The sequence below is a fragment of the Ursus arctos genome, unplaced genomic scaffold, assembly GCF_023065955.2.
Source record: "Ursus arctos isolate Adak ecotype North America unplaced genomic scaffold, UrsArc2.0 scaffold_11, whole genome shotgun sequence".
NCBI lineage: Eukaryota > Metazoa > Chordata > Mammalia > Carnivora > Ursidae > Ursus > Ursus arctos.
In genome coordinates this window covers 64,950,843-64,973,228 of record NW_026622775.1, presented here as the reverse complement: position 1 = coordinate 64,973,228, position 22,386 = coordinate 64,950,843, and the positions used below count along the sequence as shown (strand labels likewise).

The following is a 22,386-nucleotide window of genomic DNA, read 5'->3' as shown; positions in this document are numbered from 1 at the left end:
ATGTATTCAAAAGAAAGCTGTAATTCATGAGAATGGACCAAGAGACACACTGCCTTGTCAACTTGGCAGACCTAATGAGATCATACAAAAGCAAAGTGAGGGTAACTACATGTCAGTGTGCAAATTGTATACAAGATTGTTTTTTAAATTTTACTTATTTGACAGAGAGAAAGAGCACAAGCAGGGAGAGCAGTGGAGAGAGAGGGAGAAGCAGGCTCCCTGCTGAGCAGAGAGCCCGATGCCAGGGCTCGATCCCAGGACCCTGAGATCATGACCCAATCTGAAGGCAGACACTTAACAGACTGAGCCACCCAGGCGCCCCTATATACAAGATTTTTCTATGACTCAGCTTTCAATTTGCTTTAATGTGACGTCACTGGTATGTTGTTAGAAGATATGCCCATTAATAATCTGTGTACTATTGCTTGGTACAATCTCTTTAAAAGGAACCTCCAGTGAATTCTAGAATTGTTTAAAGCTCAGCATGTAATGGTTCCTCATCTGTCCAAGAAGTGACAGTAATTTTTAAAACTCTATAGTCAAGGCCAGGTGTATCACCTGGAGTCACAAGCACAACGCATTAACTAAAAATGCCCAGGCAGGGGGCACCTGGGTGGTTCAGTTGGTAAGTGTCCAACGCTTGATTTCATCTCAGGTCATGATCTCAGGGTCCTGAAATCGAGCCCCACGAGCCTGCGTCGGGCCCCGTGCTCAGCACTCAGCGGTGAGTCTGCTGGAGATTCTCTCCCTTTCCCTCTGCCCACCTCCCCACTCTCTCTCTCAAATAAATAAATAAATCTTAAAAGAAAAAAAAATGCCCGGGGGCTGTGGCACAAAGAAACTGCTGACCCAAGTCACCCCTGTTTTATAGGCCATAAGAATCTCATTCACTCACGTTCATTCAATAGTTAATGATGACACTCAAATTAATGACGTATAAAATAAGACACCTTCTGGTAATAGAAGTCTCCTTTATTCTATATCATCCTATTAGAATTGTATTATTTTTACACCAGAACTATGACATGCTTAAGATACAGATTACTAAATAAAAAATAAAAAAGGGATCTCAATGCAGAAAATACATTTAAATAAATTAAAGCAAAAGCCAAAGACCTGGGGAGATCCAAGAGAGCAAGACAAGCCTTAACCAAAAATGCCTGTAACTACCTAAGGAGCTAGTCTTTTGAGCCACGTTCTCTCAGCTTCTGGTGAACATATTTAATAATAAGCACATCAACCAAAAAAGGCCAGGAAAAAGTTTAATGGTTTAAAAGACAAGCAAACATAGACTTACTTTGTACTACACAAAGTGCTAATTTCAACAGATCCATTAAAGAATTTTTGAGAAACATTAATAAAAGTGATGGTCACTCAATCCAAATTAATGTTAGACATAGAGTTTACAGCATTGTGCTACCGCTAGTGTTTTAAATCTCTACAAAATTCCAATACTTAAGTAGCTAGTTTCTTAAACTTAATAGAAAACCTTCTATAATCTCAAATGCTTATCATCATTAGCATGTTAAGAAATATAAATAATTGTTTAAATGTTAACTAGGTGCTATGGGCCTAAAGCAGGTCACTTCAAAAAGTCTAATAATTACAGCTTATTGTAGTAACTATGTAATGTATGACAGTAAACAGAGCAGTGTTCTGTGTACGAGCCAACGTGAAGCTCAGCAGTCATGAATATGAGGGGATCACTGGACATCTATCTCCAAAGCTTCCACGATGTGTGCGGCAGAAGGACGATCTTTCGGATCTTCGTTAGTGCATACAGAGAAGAGTTCGATTACTTTCTGGTACGTTTCATCCAGTTCTTCCATATTAACAGGTGGCCTCGTCCCCAGAGCTGCATAGTACGCTTCATCGTCAAAGTCACTTTCATCAAAAGTTTTATCTGCTCATGAAGGAGTTGACAGAAAATAACTTTCAGTCATGGAAAAGCTTAGCAACTGCTCAAACTCACCCTCCTGAAACAAGAACTCATCATGCGGGATGCTTTTCATCATACACAGGTGGTCTCTTCCATTACCCCGCCAGGGCGGAGACCAGCTACTGTCACGGTTTACAGGTCATGAGCCCCCTCCCCCCTTACTATGAGAGCTCTCCGATCGTTTCCTCCGCTGACGGGAGCTGCCAAGGAAAGCTTTTTGCTCTGCAGGATCTTCTCAATTTATCTCCCTGTTGTCAATTAACCCGCATCTCATTTGCAGGAGATTAAACTGAGATTGCACCAAACTAGTCAGTTATTAACAGAATCCATATCTCATGCACTAGATCAAACAACTTCCTCTTTCCAATTTTAACTTAACAGGAAGATGAAATATAATTTTATCAGCTAATCTTCAGTGCAAACTAAAGAGACTGGTGTTTATGTTAAAAATATGTAGTTATACCTTCATCATCATCATCATCATCTGGAAGATTAATATGTGGAATAGACAAAGTCATCATTTCCCACAGAGTCAGGCCAAAGGCAAATATGTCTGCCTTGTCAGTAATAACACCATTCTCTTCCAAAGCTTCCTTGGGTTTCCAAGGCTCGGTGCCAATGTAACAGGCCTCGGGGTCAGTCACTGAAACAAGTTAAATACAAGGAAGTTGGTCCTTAGGGCAAGTGCTAGAAATCACTAAGAAACGCAAGCAACCCAAAGAAAACTGGATAAATGATTTAACAGGTAGCTTAAAGGTTAATAAATGTAGATTATAAACATGAAAATACACTCAATCTCATTAATAAGAATGACTTTTTCCTTATCAGATTGTTAAATACTAAAAAAGCTGGCCAGTTGGCAAGGGTGTACAGCATTTCTCTTTGAAGGTGGCAGGAATTGGGGCACCTGGGTGGCTCAGTCAGTTAAGGGTCTGACTCTTGACTTCAGTTCAGGTCATGATCTCAGGGTCCTGGGATCAAGCCCCGAGTTGGGCTCCCTGCTCAGCGGGGAGTCTGCTTGAGATTCTCCCTCTCCCTCTGCCCCTCCCCTCACCTCTCTTTGCCTCTCTAAAAAAACTAAAAGAGAAAAGAAAAGAGGCAGGAATATAGATACCACAAAAGACCTCAAACAGCCAAAGCAATCTTGAAAAAGAGAAACAAAGCTGGGGGCGCCTGGGTGGCTCAGTCATTGGGCATCTGCCTTCAGCTCAGGTCATGATCCCAGCGTTTTGGGATCGAGCCCCACATCGGGTTCCCTGCTCTGCTGGGAGCCTGCTTCTCCCTTTCCCACTCCCCCTGCTTGTGTTCCCTCTCTCACTGCCTCTCTCTCTGTCAAATAAATAAATAAAATCTTAAAAAAAAAAAAAAAAAGAAAAGAAAAACAAAGTTGAAGGTATCACAATTACAAATTTCAAGATATACTACAAAGCTCTAGTAATCAAAACAGTATGGTACTGTACTGGCACAAAAAATTGACACATAGAGGAACAGAACAGAGCCCAGAAAGAAACCCCTGCTTATATGGTCAATTAATCTATGACAAAGGAGGCAATCAATAAATTGTGCTAGAAAAACTGGACAGTTACATGCAGAAGAATGAAACTGGACCGCTTTCTTATACCATACACAAAACCAAACTCAAAATGGCTTAAAGACTACATGTGAGACCCAAAATCATAAAACTCCTAAAGGACACATAGGCAGTAATATCTTTGACATTGGCCTTTAGCAAGATTTTTCTATGTCTCCTCATACTCTGGTTTCTCTTCAGATCGCATAAATCTTTCGCCTTTTACTAGATATGTCTCCTCAGGTAAGGGAAACAAAAGCAAAAATAAACTACTGAGACTACACCAAAACAACACACTTTTGTACAGTGAAGGAAACCATCAACAAAATGAAAAGACAACTTACTGAATGGGAGAAGATTTTTGCAAATGATATATCCAATAAGGAGTGAATATCCAGAATAAATAAAGACTCCTAAAACTCAACATAAAAAAAACCAAACTATCAATTAAAAAATGGCCAGAGAATCTGAATAGCTGTTTCTCCAGAGACGACACACAGATGGCCAACAGGTGCATGAAAAGATGTTCAACATCACTAATCACGGGGAAACTGCAAGTCAAAATCACAAGGTATCACCTCACACCAGTCAGAACAGCTGGTATCAAAAAGCCAAGAAAGAACAAGTGCTGGCGAGGATGTAGAGAAAAGGAACCCTAGTGCACTGTTGGTGGGAATGCAAACTGGTGCGGCCACTGTGGGAGAGAGTGTGGAGGTTCCTCAAAAAAAGGAAAATCGAATTACCATATGACCAGTAATACTACTGCTGGTGTTTACCCAAAGGAAGTGAAAACAATAATTCAAAAAGATATACGCACCCCTCAGTTTACTATATAGAGTTGTGTACAATAGCCAAGCTACGGAAGCAACACAAGTGTCCATCAATAGATGGATAAAGAAGATGTTTTACACACATGTATATATACACCTGTGTATGTATGTATGTACACACACACACACACAGATAATGGAATATTACTGAGCCATAAAAAATGAGATTTTGCCATTTCCAATAGTATAGATAGACCTAGAGGGTATTGTGCTAAATAAATTAAGTCCAAGAAAGACAATTACACTATAATTTCACTTACATGTGGAATCTAAAAAACAAAACAAATGAACTAACAAAAAGCAGAAACAGACCTATAAATTCGGAGAACAAACTGATGGTTGCCAGAGGGATGGGGTAGGGGGGATGGGCAAAATGGGTAAAGGGGAGTGGGAGGTACGTTTCCAGTTACAGAAAGAGTAAGTCATAAGGATGAAAGGCACAGCATAGGGAATATGGGAAATGGTATTTTAATAGTGTTGTATGGTGACAGGTGTAGCTATACTTGTGGTGAGCACAGCATAATGTACAGACTTGTCAAATCACTCTGTTGTATACCTGAAACTAACATCATATTGTGTGTCATCTATACATTAACTAAAACATACATATAAAAATTCTTAAGAAAGGGTAAGAACTGTGTCTATCCCATTTTCCTCTGTATTCATAGTACCTAGCACAGTACATGACTGTACCCAGTACTAAACTATTTGCTAAATCAATCAATCAATCTAGAGATAACCACTGTTAAAATTTGGGCCTGTCACAGAACACCTTATATATATTACAGTTGTGAAACATGTGAATCTATCACCTATTAAAACACAAGCGGAGGAGCCCGACGTGGGGATCGATATCGGAATGCCAGGATCACGCCCTGAGCCGAAGGCAGACGCTTAACGACTGAGCCACCCAGGCGCCCCTAGGTATATTTTTTTTCAAACTTTTCTTAATATATACGTATTTAAGTGCTATTTTAAAATGTGTTCATCTCAATATATTGGCTATACCCTTCCTACAGATATAAACCTATATAATTCTAATGAGATTCTATTGCGTGGTGGTACAATACCGATGGCCATTCACTTAAAGTTCTGCGGTCTGTTCTGCTACAATGCATATTTTTGTAACACAAATTAGTGCACACACAATTAGGTATAAAAAGGTTAATTTTTTTCCCCAGTACCTGTTATTTTTAAATGATCAGAAGTAAACTTCCTCATAAAGAGAAAGCCTTTAAGGCCCAAGAGAAGACAAACGCCTTCTCTTAATGCCTGGCTGGTTTAGTAGCTTTCTGCTACGCTGACCATGACCTTAACTTGTCTCACGAGGCTGAGGGTGCCAGGACAGGAGCTGCCGAGACATGCTCCCCATGCTTACGAATATTTTATTGAGAAAGCCAGATCAAATTTTTAATTTTAATTAAAAGTACTGAAAATAAATGCCCTCGAGGAAGCGCAAACCCAGGGTTTATGGCTACACAGGATGGACTGATGCTGGGTGCCAGCGAGCATTTCACGTGTTCATATTTTTATCAGGATCGTTGTTTTGGTTACTGCTTTGTTTTCAAAGCTACACGGGGTTTGATTCTTCTCTCAACTCTATTTCTCCTATAACCCTACATCTCTTTTGGTTTTGCAGAAATTAATATATCAGGTTATTGTAAAAAATGCCTACTCTGCCCAATTATTTTTTGGAGTATGTTCTTGGGAATGAATTACAGGATCAAAGGGCATTTTGAAAGGTTTTGTTTTTTTAAAAATACCTGTTCCCGAACTGCCCACCATGGTAGTTACCAGTGCTGGTCATCAAGTAGTTCGTACTCTCTCCCTTCGGGACATGTAGAAGGGTTGCACTTTCTGGCCTGTCAAGGTTGGATGGAGCCACCTGCCTCGTTCTGGGCAGTGAGTTGTGAACGAAGGGACTGTGTCATTTCTAATCTCGAGCATCTGTTAGTGCGAGACTTTCTAGGGCAGCACTTTCCAACAGAACTTTCTGTGACGACAGAAACAGTCCATATCTGCATTGTCCAATATGGTAGCCACTAACCATACGTAGCTACTGAGCACTTGAAAAGTGGCTGGGGTGGCTGAGGAAATGAATTTTTTAGATATTAAAATATTAATTAATTTAAATAGCCATACGCAGCTAGTGGCTACCACAGTGCACAGCTCTAGAGCCTCTGTTACCCTCCGTACGTACAGCGACGGCAATATTCCATTCAGTGGATGTTCCAGCAGCTTAGGTCCTGACGTGAGATTGGCATGGAGCAGAGCCGTAAGGGCCTGTAGCCTGAACAAGCCTTGGTTGTTTGGAGCCGCAGAAGTTTCTGAGGGTCTCTGCCACCACAGCACAACTGATCCTAACCTGAATGATTCACCGGCTGCAACTTCTACTTCGCGTATGAGAGTACACGTTAAGCTAATCCTATCGCTCACAGTAGCATAGAGAAATTTTTCAAACAATTTTTCATAGTCATGAAAAAAATTTTTTTAATCGTTTTTTTTTAATCGTTTCTAGCTTTGGTGTCCTTAAGCCTAATATTAAGGAAAGATTTACCTACAATTTTTTTCCACTACTTTTTTTTTTCACATCTTCAATCTGTGAGGATGAGTGAGGATGGAAAACAGCTCTGTTTTTTCTAAAACGTCAACACCATTATTTATTGACTCACCTATCTCTTTCTCACTAATACTGTCACTTTTATTATAACAAATTCATATACTTGGGACTACCTGACTTCCTTATATTTTTCTGCCTATTTTCTCATGAGTATCACTGTTTTAATTACTGTGGCTTTATAATACTTCTTAACATCTCCTCAGGAAAATTCCTACTCATCATTCTTTCATAGAATTTTCCTGGCTAAGTGTGAACATGTATCAAGGATGAACTGTTTATATGTTTATGAACTGTTTATGAACTGTTTTACATGTTAATAAACTCTGAACTTTGACACATTCCAAAATAAAAGAGATCATATTGAGATAATGCAAAATTTATGGATTTTTTAATTCATTCACTTCTGCTTTCTGTTTTTAAGGGCTTCATTTTTTTTCTGATGAGAGATGAATACTGAAACTTAATTACACAAAGGTTAAATGAAAATGTTTTCTTCTGTGTAGTGTTGACCATGTCAAATAGGTTTTGATTTCTCGTTACATTCTCATTATTCTCTAAATATTTGTGTAGGTGGGATTAGATTTCAGCTAAGAATTATTTACAAATACTGTGAATTCCTAAAAACTGTGGGTGTTTTGTTTCCAATCGTGTCACTAATTTCTAGTTTATAGCACTGAGGATGATGGATGTCAACCATCAGATTACTTGCACTTTTGTAATCCAAGGTTTTCTCTTATAACTTAATATATGTTCACTTTTAATAACTACTTGGATGCATAACGATTGATCTTATTATCTACTCAGAACTTTTACATCTTAGTTTTGTCTATTTGATCTATTAAGGATTGAGAAAATTATGCTAAAAAATCTTATTTTTATTCTATTTCACAATTTCTCCTTTTATCTTTGAAAGTTTCAACTCTGTAGCAATTAGGCAGCCTAAAGGCTCATAATAGTCCTATCTTCATGAATGATTACAGACATCTTTATAAAGTTGCTCTATTCTTCTTGGACTTTTCCTTGGACTTAACTCAGATTTTACCTTAGGTAGAAATTAAAGTGTGCAAAAGTTCTAAACAGCATTCATTAATCTTTCTTTTACCTTATATTCATTTAGAGAAGGAAATATAAGTGTTATTTATTAAATAACATGTTGAAAGCAGAGGCTTTCTTTACAATGCTGGCTCTTGGTTCTCACCAAGATCTTAAATTCCCTGAGGATGTCAGTATTTATATTAGAGTGAGAAGAAGGAGTTGGGGCAGGCCTAGAGGCAAGAAGCAGAAGGCCTTTATTAGCACCCACTTCCCTACTTCTACCCCAGTTTCTTCTTTTACCAGTTTCCCCAATCTTGTCACTAAATGAATTTCTTTATAAAACCTTATTAAAACTTTGTTTTCTAGTCCCAGATCTTTTACCACATAAAAATCCCAATCCAGGTTAGAAATAGTTCCTAAAGTTATCTTCAGTAGATAACTAAACTAGATAAAGTAGATACTAATAAAAACACAATAATTTATATTGTGGCTGTGGCGAGGGAGGGGGCTGGAGGCTGAGTGAAAGAGAGGAAAGGAAGGATACTGTTTATCGTATACCTTTTTACACTGTTTTTGATTTTTGAAATATGTAAACTTACCTATTTAAATACGTAAAAATTGGAAATTTAAAAATCGCATAAAAATAAAGTTTAAAAATTCGAATACTATTGGAGTGCCTAGGTCACTCAGTCAGTTAAGGATCTGCTTTCTGCTCAGGTCATGATCCCAGGGTTCTGGGATCGAGCCCCCAGGGAGTCTGCTTCTTCCTCTCCCTCTCCCGGCCTCCTGCTTGTGCTCTTTCTCACTGTCTCTCCGTCTCTCAAATAAGTAAATAAAATCTCTAAAAAAAATAAGAAAAATTCAAATACTACTTACCAGTCATATTTTCATCCAGTGGTAGAGAGACTCCTACATCACAGATTTTAATTGTTTCAAAATCACCTTTAATTACTACATTTGAAGACTTTATGTCTCCATGAAGCAGTTTCTTTTCTTGGTGTAGATACTAAAATAGTGGAAAATTTAACACATCTGAGCAAATACATAAACTGATAAAAATATATGATAACCTTCAAATACAAACAACAACTTGAACTGCCTCCTGAACTACATGTACATCTGTCCATCATTTCAGATTGGAAGTCAGACAACAGAACATTCCATGCTACTCCAGTCTGCCATACTGACCAGACATAAAAGAGGCTTTGGAAAACAATGTCTATTTATAGATAAGCTAACTTTTTCTTTTCAAACACATCTCATACTTTTATAGCAAAAGAAGATACTGCAGCTTTAAAAATATATCACAATTTTACTTGAGACTAGTAAAGTTTAGAAATAAATTTGCAATCTTCACAATGAGGTACACTTTTCACACACAAATTGTCGAGATAATGCAGAACAACAGATGACTAAGGGCATAAGTCACAACAAGAAGAGGAAGCAGAAATGTCATCTAAGACTATATTTTGTTTTACACATTAACTCTTTCTTAGTAATGATACTCCTCCATAATCAAAAATAATTCTGCAAAACTGTTATTTGTTCATTCATCAGCATTTGAGCATCTATTCTGTAAGCTGCTTGAAAATAGTGCAGAGACAATTTTTGATATATACTTTCAAACACCTACTACTGTGCTTAATTTAAATATTGATCATAAATTGAGTAAGCTCAAATGTTTATAGTGAAATTTATTAATTCCACTATCCATATATATTTAAAGTCATTATTTATTAACTAATTCAAATTATGAATTTAGCTTATCCTATCCATATAAAATCAGTTTTTCTAATACATATTGAAATATATATTTAGAAATATTGCTTTTATGCAGTTTCATATTTCATAAACCAATTTTATATCAACTCTTAACATACAACTTTGACCTCAGCATCAATACATGATCCACTTTTGAGTCGTCCAACAGTGTTCGGGAGCCGCCATGTCTCCTGTTTGGTTACCTAAGATAACGAATTCTTTTCCTTCCTTACGCTGTATTTACTCAAAGGCACAACAATTTATTTGCATAACATTGAAAGAGCTTTTTTTTTTTATTTGACCTGTAGATGTATATTGATATCCAAAACTGAACGTCTCACAAAACAATCTTTAAGAGATTTGTTTATATCAACAGAGGATTAGACTACACCCCCAGGAATAATTACTAAATTTGTGTTAAATTGATTAATCCTTTTAACTAAATCTAACATACGATCTCCATAAACAAAACTACCTGACTTGGATTATTTCAGGCTATGTAAAGGCCTCAAACAATACTTTGCTGATCAAGATAAGGAAATAGTGCACTCTGCAATATGAGAGTCTATAAAGACTTTAACTCAGGGCAACTACTTCTTTTGGGGGCAAAAAAAATCCCACCTTGTAATTAGGTATATAAAGTAGTTCTTTCATGTTCCACAAAAACCATTTAAAATACAAGGGCACGGTTACCTTTAACCCTCTTGCCATGTTCAAAGCAACTTTTAAAATTATGGCTGCTGGAAAAGGATCCTGGCTGTCTTTATTTCGTTCTTCTATTAAGTCATTTAGAGACTTTTCACCTCCATATTCCATAGCAAGACAAAGACTACCATCACTGGCTTCAGTGAAAGCACGATAACCTTAAAGAAAACAGGACACTTCCTTATTAGGATAGGGAAGAATAACAGTATTTAAGATTTTTTACAGTGATCTGATTGGAAACTGACAAAATACAATGAAACAATAATTTATAAAGCTAATTCAGTAGATATAATTTAAAATGACTTCAGTGTTTGCCAATAGTATCACAAATTAAAATATTTTTAAATGCTCTGTGGTTTCACTAGTCTTATTTACGTTAAAAATGAAAATAAGGAAATTATCTAAATGAGGATCATTTTATATTCCTGAATTCTCTACAGTACCAGCATCATAATGAGTGTATCTATTCCCATTAAATTTTAAAAATACAAAAGCATCTAAAAATATTATGTAAGTCTTATTTTAGAACATTCACAATAACCTGGTTCTTGCCAAACTCCACCACCATCTTCATTTTTATTAGTGACACTGGTCCAGAGATTATATAAACTGTTTCTGAATAAACACACATACTGCCACGAGATAAATTTAAACTTACCTACAATGTTTGGATGATGGAGGTTTTTCAAAATCTTAGCTTCATCTATAAGTCTCTTTTGATACATACTTTGATAATGATCATTACATCTAGGGTTAATCTTTTTCACAGCCCAAGGAGAATGAGACAAACCTCTTGGAGATCTTAAAAAAATAATCAAACAATGAATAGAAAGAATAATAACCATAATGCATTTCAAATCACTAACAAGAACTTACAAATGTTGAAAAGAGTTCAATAATAATTTAAAAATTTTTTACAAATATTTTCGACTGTTGGGGCACCTAGGTGGCTCAGTCACTTAAAGCATCCAACTCTTGGTTTCATCTCAGGTCGTGATCTCAGAGTCAAGAGATCAAGCCCTGCATGAGACACCGTGTTCAGTGCGGTGTCTACTCAGGACTCTCTTCCCTCTGCCCCTCCCCCACCTCCATGCACACACACTCTCTCAAATAAATAAATCTTAAAAAAAAAATTTTTTAAAGTCTTTTTGACTATCAACACCTCTGCTACATATCCTTTTTAATTGGAAGATATATAGCTGATACATCTATTAATTACAAGAGAAGTTTGATATCTATTACTGAAAGGGAGGGTTTAAAAAGAGACAACTAAAAGGAAAAAGATGGAATATTATAAATTTTAAACTTCAAAGTTACTATACTATTTTCTAATTTTTCCATTTCAGCATGTCAGACTACCAACTACTTATCAAACATTTAACTGTATGTACCAGAGGTTAAGTTACGGAATGCTAAGTAATGAACACTAATATCCAAGAAGTTGAATTTAAAGCAGAGATGAACGACAAACATTGGCCCATATAGGACTGTGCAAATAACAGACTGCCCTTCACCAACAACTATTGTGCCCCTACAGTAACCAAGCCATCCTGTACCTCTCACCATACACTCAAAGACATACATGTAAGGGGACAGTAAACATACAAATGAGAAAAAACATAAACTATTTTCTAGGAAGAGCCAGTCATTTTAAGAATATTTAAGGTGTAAACATTCTGAGGTCTAAAAAAAACAGGTAAAACAAAGTCAGGGAAAAGTTTACCTGATAAAGCAGGTGGTTATTCATGGGTACAGTGCATTAAGAAGGACAAAGCGAATGGGCAAGAAATCTAATGAAAGAGCCTCGAAAGTTAGAGATAAAAAGTTTTACCATAAGAAGATAAAACAATAGACTGAACCAAGAATCAAGAATCCACTTAGTTTTTTACTAACTCATGATCATGGCTCTATGATTGCAGGACCTTTTTTTTTTTTTTTAAAATCAAAAAACATGCACTCAAAGGATCACTAGATTTCTTTTTAAAGATTTTATTTATTTATTTGATGGAAATAATGAAAAGGAGACAACACACTTTTGGAAGCTTGGAGAGCAGATGAAAGTAACAGACTTAACAGGCCTAGTGAACTTCTTTAAAGTCACTTAAGAAGCAGGTGAATTTCTAGACACCCTCCCCGATGCTGCATCAATTGTCCACCTCCTATTCCGCAGCTTCTGAAGACTGGAGACTGGCTTTGGAAGGGGTTAAAGCAGAGGGTCTTTCGCCTAAGGTTTACTGGCATAGTTGAGAACCCGTGAGGAACACGGGGAAGAGTAATTCATAACCATATGTGTACTAAATGCTGAATGTGTTTTCACATGTGCATACACCTGTTTATTAACATCCAGATCAGGATACAGAGCACTTATAGCACCCTCAAAAGACTTAGGATGCCATCTGAAAATGGAAAACGTTAAGATAATTAATTAAAAACAAGACAGACAAAAATGAAAAAATTGAAATATCAGAAGATGAAGTTAGAGAAATCTCCCAGAAAACAGAGCAAAAAGAAAACCAGCTCCCCACAAAAGGTAAATAATAGGAATTATAGAGAAGAGAATAATGGGGGTGAAAATTATCAACAAAGTAATTTAAAAAATAATTTCCCAAGATTTAAGAGTAGGAATTTTCAGATTCCAGAAGGCCCACACCCATGTATGTCATTGTGAAATTTCAGAACACTGGTGACAAACAGAAGATCATACAAGCTTCCAGGACAGTGGGAGAGAGGAGAGACGGATAACCTAAACCAGATTACATTAAAAGCAGCAGCAATCAGAAAGGCTTCAGAAATCTCAACAGCAACACTACAGGCTAGTAAACAATGGAACAATGACCTCAAAATTTTAGAGGAAAATTATTTCCAAATGAGAATTCTGACTCAAAAATGAAAAGGGCCATTCAAGAATGATAGTAAAATGAAAACATTTTCATAAATGCGGATTTTCGAAACTATTATTTCCTGTGCTTCTGTCAATGGGGAGCTACTACATGCCCTCAGTCAAAATGAAATGTAAACCAAGAAATAGTAAGATATAAGATACAGAAAAACAGAGGATCCAATTCACCAGAGAAGTGAAGGAAATCTCCAGGTTACCAGTAAAAGAAAATCCCAGGCTGATGGGCTACAATAGGAGAAGTGGTAGGTCAGTCAGTGACTACTATTTTTCAGTATCAACAATGTGAAGCTTTCTAATTAAGTCTCACATACAGTAGAACTTTGTTGGTAACACACTTTACATTTAAGGACATTTTTTTAAAGGGGGGAAAAATAAGACTAGCCATAAACCTGTGAGAATTTTTTCTTTCAGAATAACTTGAGTTTTAAGACACTAAAAAATGAATGTCTGCAAAACAAATTGCACAGAAAGACACAAAGGGGGTGTTTAAACTACAAAAAATCTTCAATAGCCACTTACAAATACTTGCTATGCTATTTTCAATCCATTAGCTTTTTATTGAGGAAAGTATGTCTATTTGGAAACAATATAAACTTAGATAAAGCTAACAATATGCTGGTAGTCAGGATGATTGCCAGAGTGCATTAAGGAAAATATATTGACTTAAGTTATTTGCCACTTAATAAATAAAGGTACAGAGTAATGAGTAAAAGAAACAACTTTTTAAAAAATGTTTGTTGACACCTATAATTTCATTATTCTTTTAATGCAATTTTCTTACTTTAAAATCATGTATATACCCCTCTTACTTAACAGTGATGACATAAGAAATAAAAAACTTTTCTTTAAATGAGAGTATCTTGAGGAGGCCACTGTCCAGATATAAGACATTAGCAGTCACTGACATCCCCCACCATCGGAGTCCTCTCGGAGCTTTTCCTCTTGGGAATCCTGCAGTGTTACCACACAGGACCCACCTTCCCTCTGTCTCTTTCCCTCCCACACAAGCCGGGGAAAGATTACAAGATAAATTCCTTCTCCTTTAATAATCCATCAGCAGGAAGGTAGGAGAAAAGTATACCAGGCAAAACTCTGGCTACGTTATAAAAGGTTCTAGGACTGGAATACAGCAGTTGGATAAGATCGGGAACATATCTGAAATCAGAATATTTTCATATTCTTTTTTGTCTTCAAATACAGAGCAACTATGATTCCACGTGAAAAGGTTAATTTGGAATGTTATACTCACCTTTTCATAAGGTAGACATTTACCCCAGTGCCAAAGCCAAGCTTCTGCATAAACGGAGAGGCAGGAATATTTATACATGGAGTTGAACATAATGCTAAATGTCATAAAGAGAAATAAAAAATATAAAATTAGTATTTGAAAAGACCTCTACAAAAGCATCCTAGTATTTTCAACATATGAGTAATAATTGGCGTAGTCTTCTGGAGAGCAATTTGATACTATCTACCCTAATTTTAAATGGAAACCCTTTGACCAAATCTACTTTTGGAGCCCTATCTTACAGTAACACTGAAGCAGGCGTCAGCAAATGGCCTATTTTTGTTTGGCTCACAAGCTAATATCTGTTCTTAGATTATAAAAGTATTGTTAAAAAATAAAGAAGAATATGCAACAGAGTCCCTATGTGGCCCACAAAGCCTAAACTATTACTGTATGTTGTTTGCCAACTGTGTACTACAGCACGTGTGCAGACATCATACACACACAGGCATGCACACACATATATTTGAATATTGGGACTTGATTTTGTGACTGCAAAGAAAACAAACAAAAAACCTAAGTAGTCATCATTAGGGTCATCATTATATTATATCTGTATTATAGAGCATTATATAGCCATTAAAAAAGATGAGATAGAGGAGTTCTACTTTTGTTCATGAAAAATTGAACAGCCTTCCTACCATGAATAACTAAAACACTTCACAAAATATAAGTTTTCAGACATTTGACAACAGGCAGAGCAGGGTTGTGAACTCTGAGAGAAGAGAAACAAATCATGTGAGCCCTATCATTGCCCTGACTTACTGCTTTAAGGCAGTTTCTGGGCTGCAGCACAGAGAAACACAGCCCAGAAGCCTTGCCAAATTCAGAAGACAGAGATCAGAAGTCCAAGAGTCCTAAGCAGCTAGAATTTGTGGAGCAGAGAACTACAGGGAGCCACAAAATGAGAGCGAAAGCTTCAGAGACCTGAAAAGAGGTCTCCCTTCGAGTGTTTGGTTATCCGCACATACAATGGATAGAGCACCCCAAAGTCAGGGAAAACACCAAGCATGAGCAGTAAACTAAACAGCTGTTGGAGAGGTCTAGGAATGGTTCAATTACCATCAGCCAGGGCGTGGTAACTCTGTAACACACAGGGTATTGAGTAAAGTCCTCTAAATGGTCACGTTTTACCAGTCCAGCTACATTCTGGCCCAAGGAAAAGGTTTACAGTAAAGCTTAAAAGCAAACCTCAAAAGAAACAAGCTAATGTGCAGGTAACGCAACTGGACCATAACAAAATCACACAGCCCTCCAAGGAATAAGGAAATCTAGCACTCGACAATGCAAGATGTCCAGCAGCCAATAAAAGAATTACCAGGCATGAAAGAAGAAATACGACCCACACCAGGAGAAAAATAAACCAATAGAAACATACCATAAAATGACAGCGATGTAGAATTAGTATGTAAGAACCTTAAAATAGAAATCTTAAAAATGTGTTCAATAATGCAAAGGAAAATGTGAACATAACAAGCAAAAAAAAAAAAAAAAAAGGAAGTAAGAAAAATCCTTATGGAACTTCAAGGAATAAAAGAGACAATGGATAAGAATAAGAGCATCTAGAGATGCTTTAGAGAAGCATCTAGAGGAGAAGGTAACTAAATTTTAAGACCAAGCAGCAAAAAGGAAGCACAGAAAAAAAGATTAGAAAAAATACAAAGAAATCATCAGTGAGCTTTGGGACAACAGCAAAATAATAGACTTGATCCAACCACAGAGAATTACATTAAAGGCAGTCTAAACAGTGTTGTCCAATAGAACTTTCTGTCACGATGGAAATGTTCTGTATCTGTGTTGTCCCGTGTGGTAGTCACTAGCCACATGTGGTTATTGAGCACTTGAAAAATAGCTAGTACAACTGAGGAACTAAATTTGTAATTTTACTTAATTTTAATTCATTTAAACCTAAATTTAAATCACCACATGTGGCTAATGACTAAACAGTCCGATTAAAGGCAGAAATTGTCCGAATGGACAAAAACAAAACAAGATGTAACTACATGCTGTCTATAATAAATTCGCTTTAAATATAAACACACAGATGGGTTAAAAGTAAAAAGTTGGAAAACATCCTATCAAGTAGTAATCAAAATAAAACTGGACTGGTTCTATTAATTTCAAACAGTACAACACTGGATAAAGAAAAACATTTCGTAATATTAAAGGGGAAAATCATCAAAAGAAATAACCATCCTAAATGTTTGGGTATCTAATAACAAGCTTCAAAATACATAAAGCAATCACTGTAGAACTCAAAGGAAAAAACAGATAAATCCATAATTGTAGTTGGAGACACCTCTCTCAATAGAATAAAATTAGTAGAGATACAAAAGACCTGAACAGAACAACCTAAGTCAACCAGCTTGACCTAAAGGATACTCATGGAACACTGCACCCCAAAACAAGAGAAAGTATGATCTTTTCAAGTGCCCGAAACATTCGGCAAAATAAATAAACCTCAAGTCAAGAAAGAAAAAGTAAAATACCAGTATCAGACATGAAAAAAGAGATATCACCACAAATCCTACTGACATTAGAAGAGTAATAAATAAGGTAATAAGATTACATCACGGATAACGTTTTGCCACTTTGACAACTGGAAAGTGAAAAACTTTCTTGGAAAACACTAACAACTTTTACACAGGAAGAAATAGATAATTTGAAGAGCCCTATACCGATTAACTGTGAAGTCACAGTTAAAATTTCCCTCCTAAGAAAACTTCAGGCCACATGGCTTTCCTATCAGTAAAGGAAGAAAAATGAGTTAAGGAAAAAAAAAAAAAACCTATCAATTCTACATATACTTTTCAAGGAAAGAGAAGGAAACACTTCCATCTTACTTTTTGAATACAGAATACGCTGATATCAAAACCAGAAAGATATTCCAAAAAAAGACAACTACAGTCCAATGTCCCTTATGAACACAGAAAATATTAGCAAACTGAGTCTAGCAATATACAAAATATATCATGACCAAACTGGCTTTACCCCAGGAATGAAAGGTTGGTTTAACATCTGAAAATTAACATAATTTACCACATTTAAAGACTAAAAAAGCAAACTATCTCAAGAAATTCTGAAAAAGCTCTTGACAAACTTCAACATCCATTCATAATAACCTTCAACCTGATGAAGGATAATAAAAGGGAATCTCTCACCCTGGTAACGGGTAATTGTGAAAAACCTACATCTAACATAAACTTCACTGGGAACAAGGCAAGTATGTCCACTCGCACCTCTTCTATTCAAAAATGTACCAGAGCCAGTGACATAGGGAAAGAAAAAAGAAATAAACTAATAACAGATTGGTAAAAAAAAGTAACACTATCTTCATATATTCATCTACAACAGCACCAACTATGTATGTAATAGCCTAAGAAACCCATAAAAAGCTAATAGCATAAGTGACTTTAGCACAGTGGCAGGACACAAGGTCCATATACAAAAATCTATATACTAGAAATGAACAAAATAAGATTTTCTCCTATATTATCTTTCAGAAATTTTATAATTTTAATCATTTTTGTACGTGATGTAAGGGGAGAGCAATTTGCAAATGAATATCCAAATGCTTTATTTGTTGAAAAGATTATCCTTTATTCACTGAATTGCCTTGGAAACTCTCCCTCAGAAGAGCACTGCATGTACCAGAAAGGGAAAGGTAAAGTACCTCATGGTTCAAATTGATTCTTTACCAGAGAAAACCTCCAAATCTATTAGAATGTCAATAAAATTAGTCAATAGATGGCCAAACCCTGGCCTACGAAATAAGTCTTTAATTTGTTAAAATCAACATTACAAAGAGGACTTACGCTAAAATTGTTTGTGCCTGATAAATAATAATTAAAGGATCAAACTTTAATAATGCTAAGACATTTCTATAGCAATAACAATGAAAAAATATTTTATATCTTACCAGATTTCTTTTTTTCAGATAATTTGCTTGGTGTCTTGAAATTATTGATTTCTTCCATTGTAATAAACACTCTAGGTCCTATGATGAAAACAAATTGAAACTTACACTGCAGTTATACAGAATACAACTCTCATTCATGAAGAAAAAAATCCTATAACACTGTAACTCATTTTATCATATAAACATAAAATTTAAGAGCTGAAAAAGACCATAACAAATATTTAGTCCAATTTTATTTACAATGAGAGAACTGCGACCCATAGAAGTATAACTATTTACCAAATGTCATATCATTAATGATTGGGTTTTTATGCTTGTTTGTATTAAAAAGCAATATACGCACTAGGGGGGAAAAAAGTAATATATGAACTTGGTTAAAAAAAAAAAATCGCTTAGTACATAAAGGTAAAGGTAAGTTTCCCTCTCACACTTCCCACAGGACTTTTATACCTTTTAGAGAAACGGTCTAGGCAAGCAGCATTTATTCATAATAGCAAAAAAGAGGAAACAGAAGTATTCATCAGATGATGAATAAACAAAATATGGATACAATGCATACAACAGAATATTATTGTCGTAAGAGGGAGTCCTGGTATATACAACATGAATGAACCTTAAAAACATCACACTAAGTGAAAGAAGCCAGACACAAGAGGCCACATATATGATTCCATTTATAGAAAATGTCCAGAATAAGCAAATCCATAGACAGAAAATAGATCAGTAGTTGCCAGGGGGTGAGGAGAAGGGATAACATAGAGTGACTCCTAGTAGGTGTGGGGTTTCTTTTTTGTGATGATAAAAACATTCTAAAATTGGGTAGTGATTTAATATATTCAACTCAGACTAATCCTGAAGTCACTACATATACTTTCAGAGAGGGAATTTTGTAATATGTGAATTATATCTCAATAAGTTATGTAAAAACTGTCTATGAACAGAAAATATACATACTATCCAAGCTTTTTATTTCTTCTGTAGCATATTTGTTAAGAATCCTTTTTTTTAAATTTTAAATATTACTTTTTCTTTTTTAAAAATAGTTTGGTTCATATTAGATTTATTGTAAAGCAAACTGTCATTACATGTCTATAAGATTGTTTGGTTTGTCTATTAAAAAACTGGGAGGCAGATAAAGGGTTTGCATCCAAAATATATAAAGAACACCAAAAAAAAAATAATCCAATTAAAAAATGGGAGAAGACATGAACATTTTTCCAAAGAAGACATACAAATGGCCACCAGACACATGAAAAGATGCTCAACGTCACCCCCATGAGGGAAACGCAAATCAAAATCACAATGAGACATCACCTCACAGCTGTCAGAATGGCTAAAATCAAAACCACAAGAAACAGTATGTGTTGGTGAAGACGTGAAGAAAAAGGAACTCTCATGCACTGTCGGTGAGCATGCAAATTGGTGCAGCCACTGTGGAAGATGCTATGGAGGTTCCTCAAAAAATTGAAAATAGAACTATCTTATGATCCAGTAATCTCACTAATTGGTATTGCCCAAAGAATACAAAAACACTAATTCAAAGGGATACATGCACCCCAATGTTTACTGCAGCATTATTTACAATAGCCAAATTATGGAAACAGCCCAAGTGTTGATCAATAGATCAATGGATAAAGATGTGGTACATATATACAGTGGAATATTAGTCATAAAGAAAGAATGAAATCTTGCCATTTGGAACAACATGGATGGATCTAGACAGTATAATGCTAAGTGAAATAAGTCATTCAGAGAAGGACAAATACCGTATGATTTCACTCATATGTGGAATTTAAAAAACAAAACAAAGTGGGGGTGAAACAAAGACAAAACAAAAAACAGACTCTTAACTATAGAGAACTGATGGTTACCAGAGGGGAGGAAGGTATGAGATGGGTGAAACAGCGAAGGGGATTAAGAGTACACTTATCATAATGAGCACTGAGTAATATACAGAACTACTGAATCACTATATTGTATACCTGAAATGAATATAACGTGATATGCTAACTACACTGGAATTAAAACAATAAATTAAAAATCGGCAGGCAGAGAGAACATGTTTAAATTTTGTATAGAGCTCTTGATAAATAGCATTTTTAAAAACTCTGCCAAGAAAAATCAACTCAAAGGCCCAAACTTTTTTAAGTAATTTTTTATTATGTTATGTTAGCCACCATACAGTATATCCTTAGTTTTTGATGTAGTGCCCCCATCCAGGAGCTTACAGAGGGCTGGTCGTTAAAATTCTTCTTCCACCTGCTCAGTCACCTCACTTGGAAACTGGAAGCAACATTAGATGAGAAGTTCAAAGGAGGGAACTGTGCTTCATACCCCCTCTTTCTCAAGCCCCACCCTCTCCGTTCCCACCAGATATCCTTCACTAGTTCCAGCTGCGCCTAAGAGCTGGAACTGAGACTCACTGGGAGGCGGTAAGAAACCACCGTTGGCACCATGCACAAGCCCGAGTTCGGATCTGGTGCATCTAAGACGTCCCCAAACACTGGGGTCTCGCCTCAAGCAGAAACCTGGGGCTCACGGTGTCCGTCTGTAAAACCAACTGTAAAATAAGGGCAACCTGCTAGATCCACAGTCTTCTCCTACGGATTTCCCATAAAAAGTACAGACTGTTAGGCTTCACTTCGAGAAAAGGGCAATTTCTTTCTTGAAATCCCCACCCTACCCTGCGATTCAGCAGCGCACTCGGGTTTGGGTCGCACTTTTCCTAAGGTAATTCCCAGTTGAACGCCACTTTCCCAACGTCTCCACCTTTCCCTCTAGGCCCCGAGCTGTCACCAAGCAAACGCAAGCTGCCGCGGCTCGGGGCGGGGGGGAGGGGGGGACTCCTCCCCAACCGGGGCCCACGCGCGGTCAGGGGTCCCCAAAAATCTCCCCTTACCGCAGCCGCTCCGGGGTGGAGAGGTCCAGGCCAAGGCTGTCTTGAAAACTGTCCCGAGTGGCCCTCAACACGACCCGAGGCTGCCTCAGCGGTCCCGCCACCCGCCAACACAATCACTCAGTAACAGTCGTTGTGAAGGGACCCTCCCCACTTTCAAAACCGCGCGCGCCGCCCCTGCGCAGCTGCAAACTACGGGGTGGCGCGAAGGACATAACAAGCCGTACTCGTCGTTCTTGCTTTTTCCCCCCCCACTGGCTTTTCCAGTCTTAGCGATCCCATCTTACTACCAAATGGGGATGCCTTAAAGATAAATGAAAGGAAGAAGCTCAAGAAAGGGCAAACTGATTTTTAGAGCCACTGTCAGCCTTTCAGAGGGACAACTTCGGTTAAAAAGATTATTTATCCATGCATGTACTTAAGGCTCAGATTCTTCCCCAATTACAAACACTGTTCTCAAAATGTGTAATGATTATTATATAGATTTTTTATTACAGATTTATTTGGCCTTGAAACACTCTAAAAATGCATTAGCCTAGGGTAACAATCATTTTTGCCTACGAAGAAAAACAGATATTTGGAAATTTTGCTAACTCTTGTAATTACCACATTCAGTTCTACATTTGTTCATCTGTTTCTAGAGCATCATTGGGAGAGCACTTACCATTTGCGAAGTGTGTATTGAATGCCCACTGCATAGCATAGACTATAGTAGAGGCACAAAGATGATTAAGTCATAGAATGACCTCCTGCTGAGAAGGAGCTTGGACTCTGTGGGGTGGGAGGAGGTGGGGAGGGATGAGGAAATGCCTTAAGAACACACACACACACACACACACACACATATATACACACACACATGCACACAACATAATACAAAAAAAGATTATTTTGTAGGTTATTATGATCATAAACCCCATTTGT

At 36.8% G+C, this 22,386-nt stretch overlaps 1 protein-coding gene across 1 annotated transcript; it reads right to left on the bottom strand.

Moving 5' to 3' along the window:
* Nucleotides 1-1,249: 1,249 nt before the first annotated feature.
* On the bottom strand, nt 1,250-21,616 carry PBK (PDZ binding kinase). Its single transcript, XM_026518939.4, has 8 exons — nt 21,466-21,616; nt 18,567-18,644; nt 14,609-14,702; nt 11,119-11,261; nt 10,449-10,618; nt 8,871-9,000; nt 2,403-2,582; nt 1,250-1,903 (listed from the first exon to the last, which is right to left on the bottom strand). The coding sequence occupies exons 2-8, from the start codon at nt 18,622-18,624 to the stop codon at nt 1,704-1,706; spliced, it is 975 nt and encodes a 324-aa protein (XP_026374724.1). The 5' UTR covers nt 18,625-18,644; nt 21,466-21,616; the 3' UTR covers nt 1,250-1,703.
* Nucleotides 21,617-22,386: the final 770 nt, after the last annotated feature.

What these genes read in the sequence shown, in the direction of transcription:
- PBK (XM_026518939.4), bottom strand. Translation starts at nt 18,624, where the DNA reads ATGGAAGAAATCAATAATTTCAAGACACCAAGCAAATTATCTGAAAAA. An exon ending in AATGTCTACCTTATGAAAAG is followed by an intron (nt 11,262 to 14,608) that starts GTGAGTATAACA and finishes TATTTTTTTAAG; the next exon opens with ATCTCCAAGAGGTTTGTCTC. An exon ending in TGATGATGATGATGATGAAG is followed by an intron (nt 1,904 to 2,402) that starts GTATAACTACAT and finishes CTTCATGAGCAG; the next exon opens with ATAAAACTTTTGATGAAAGT.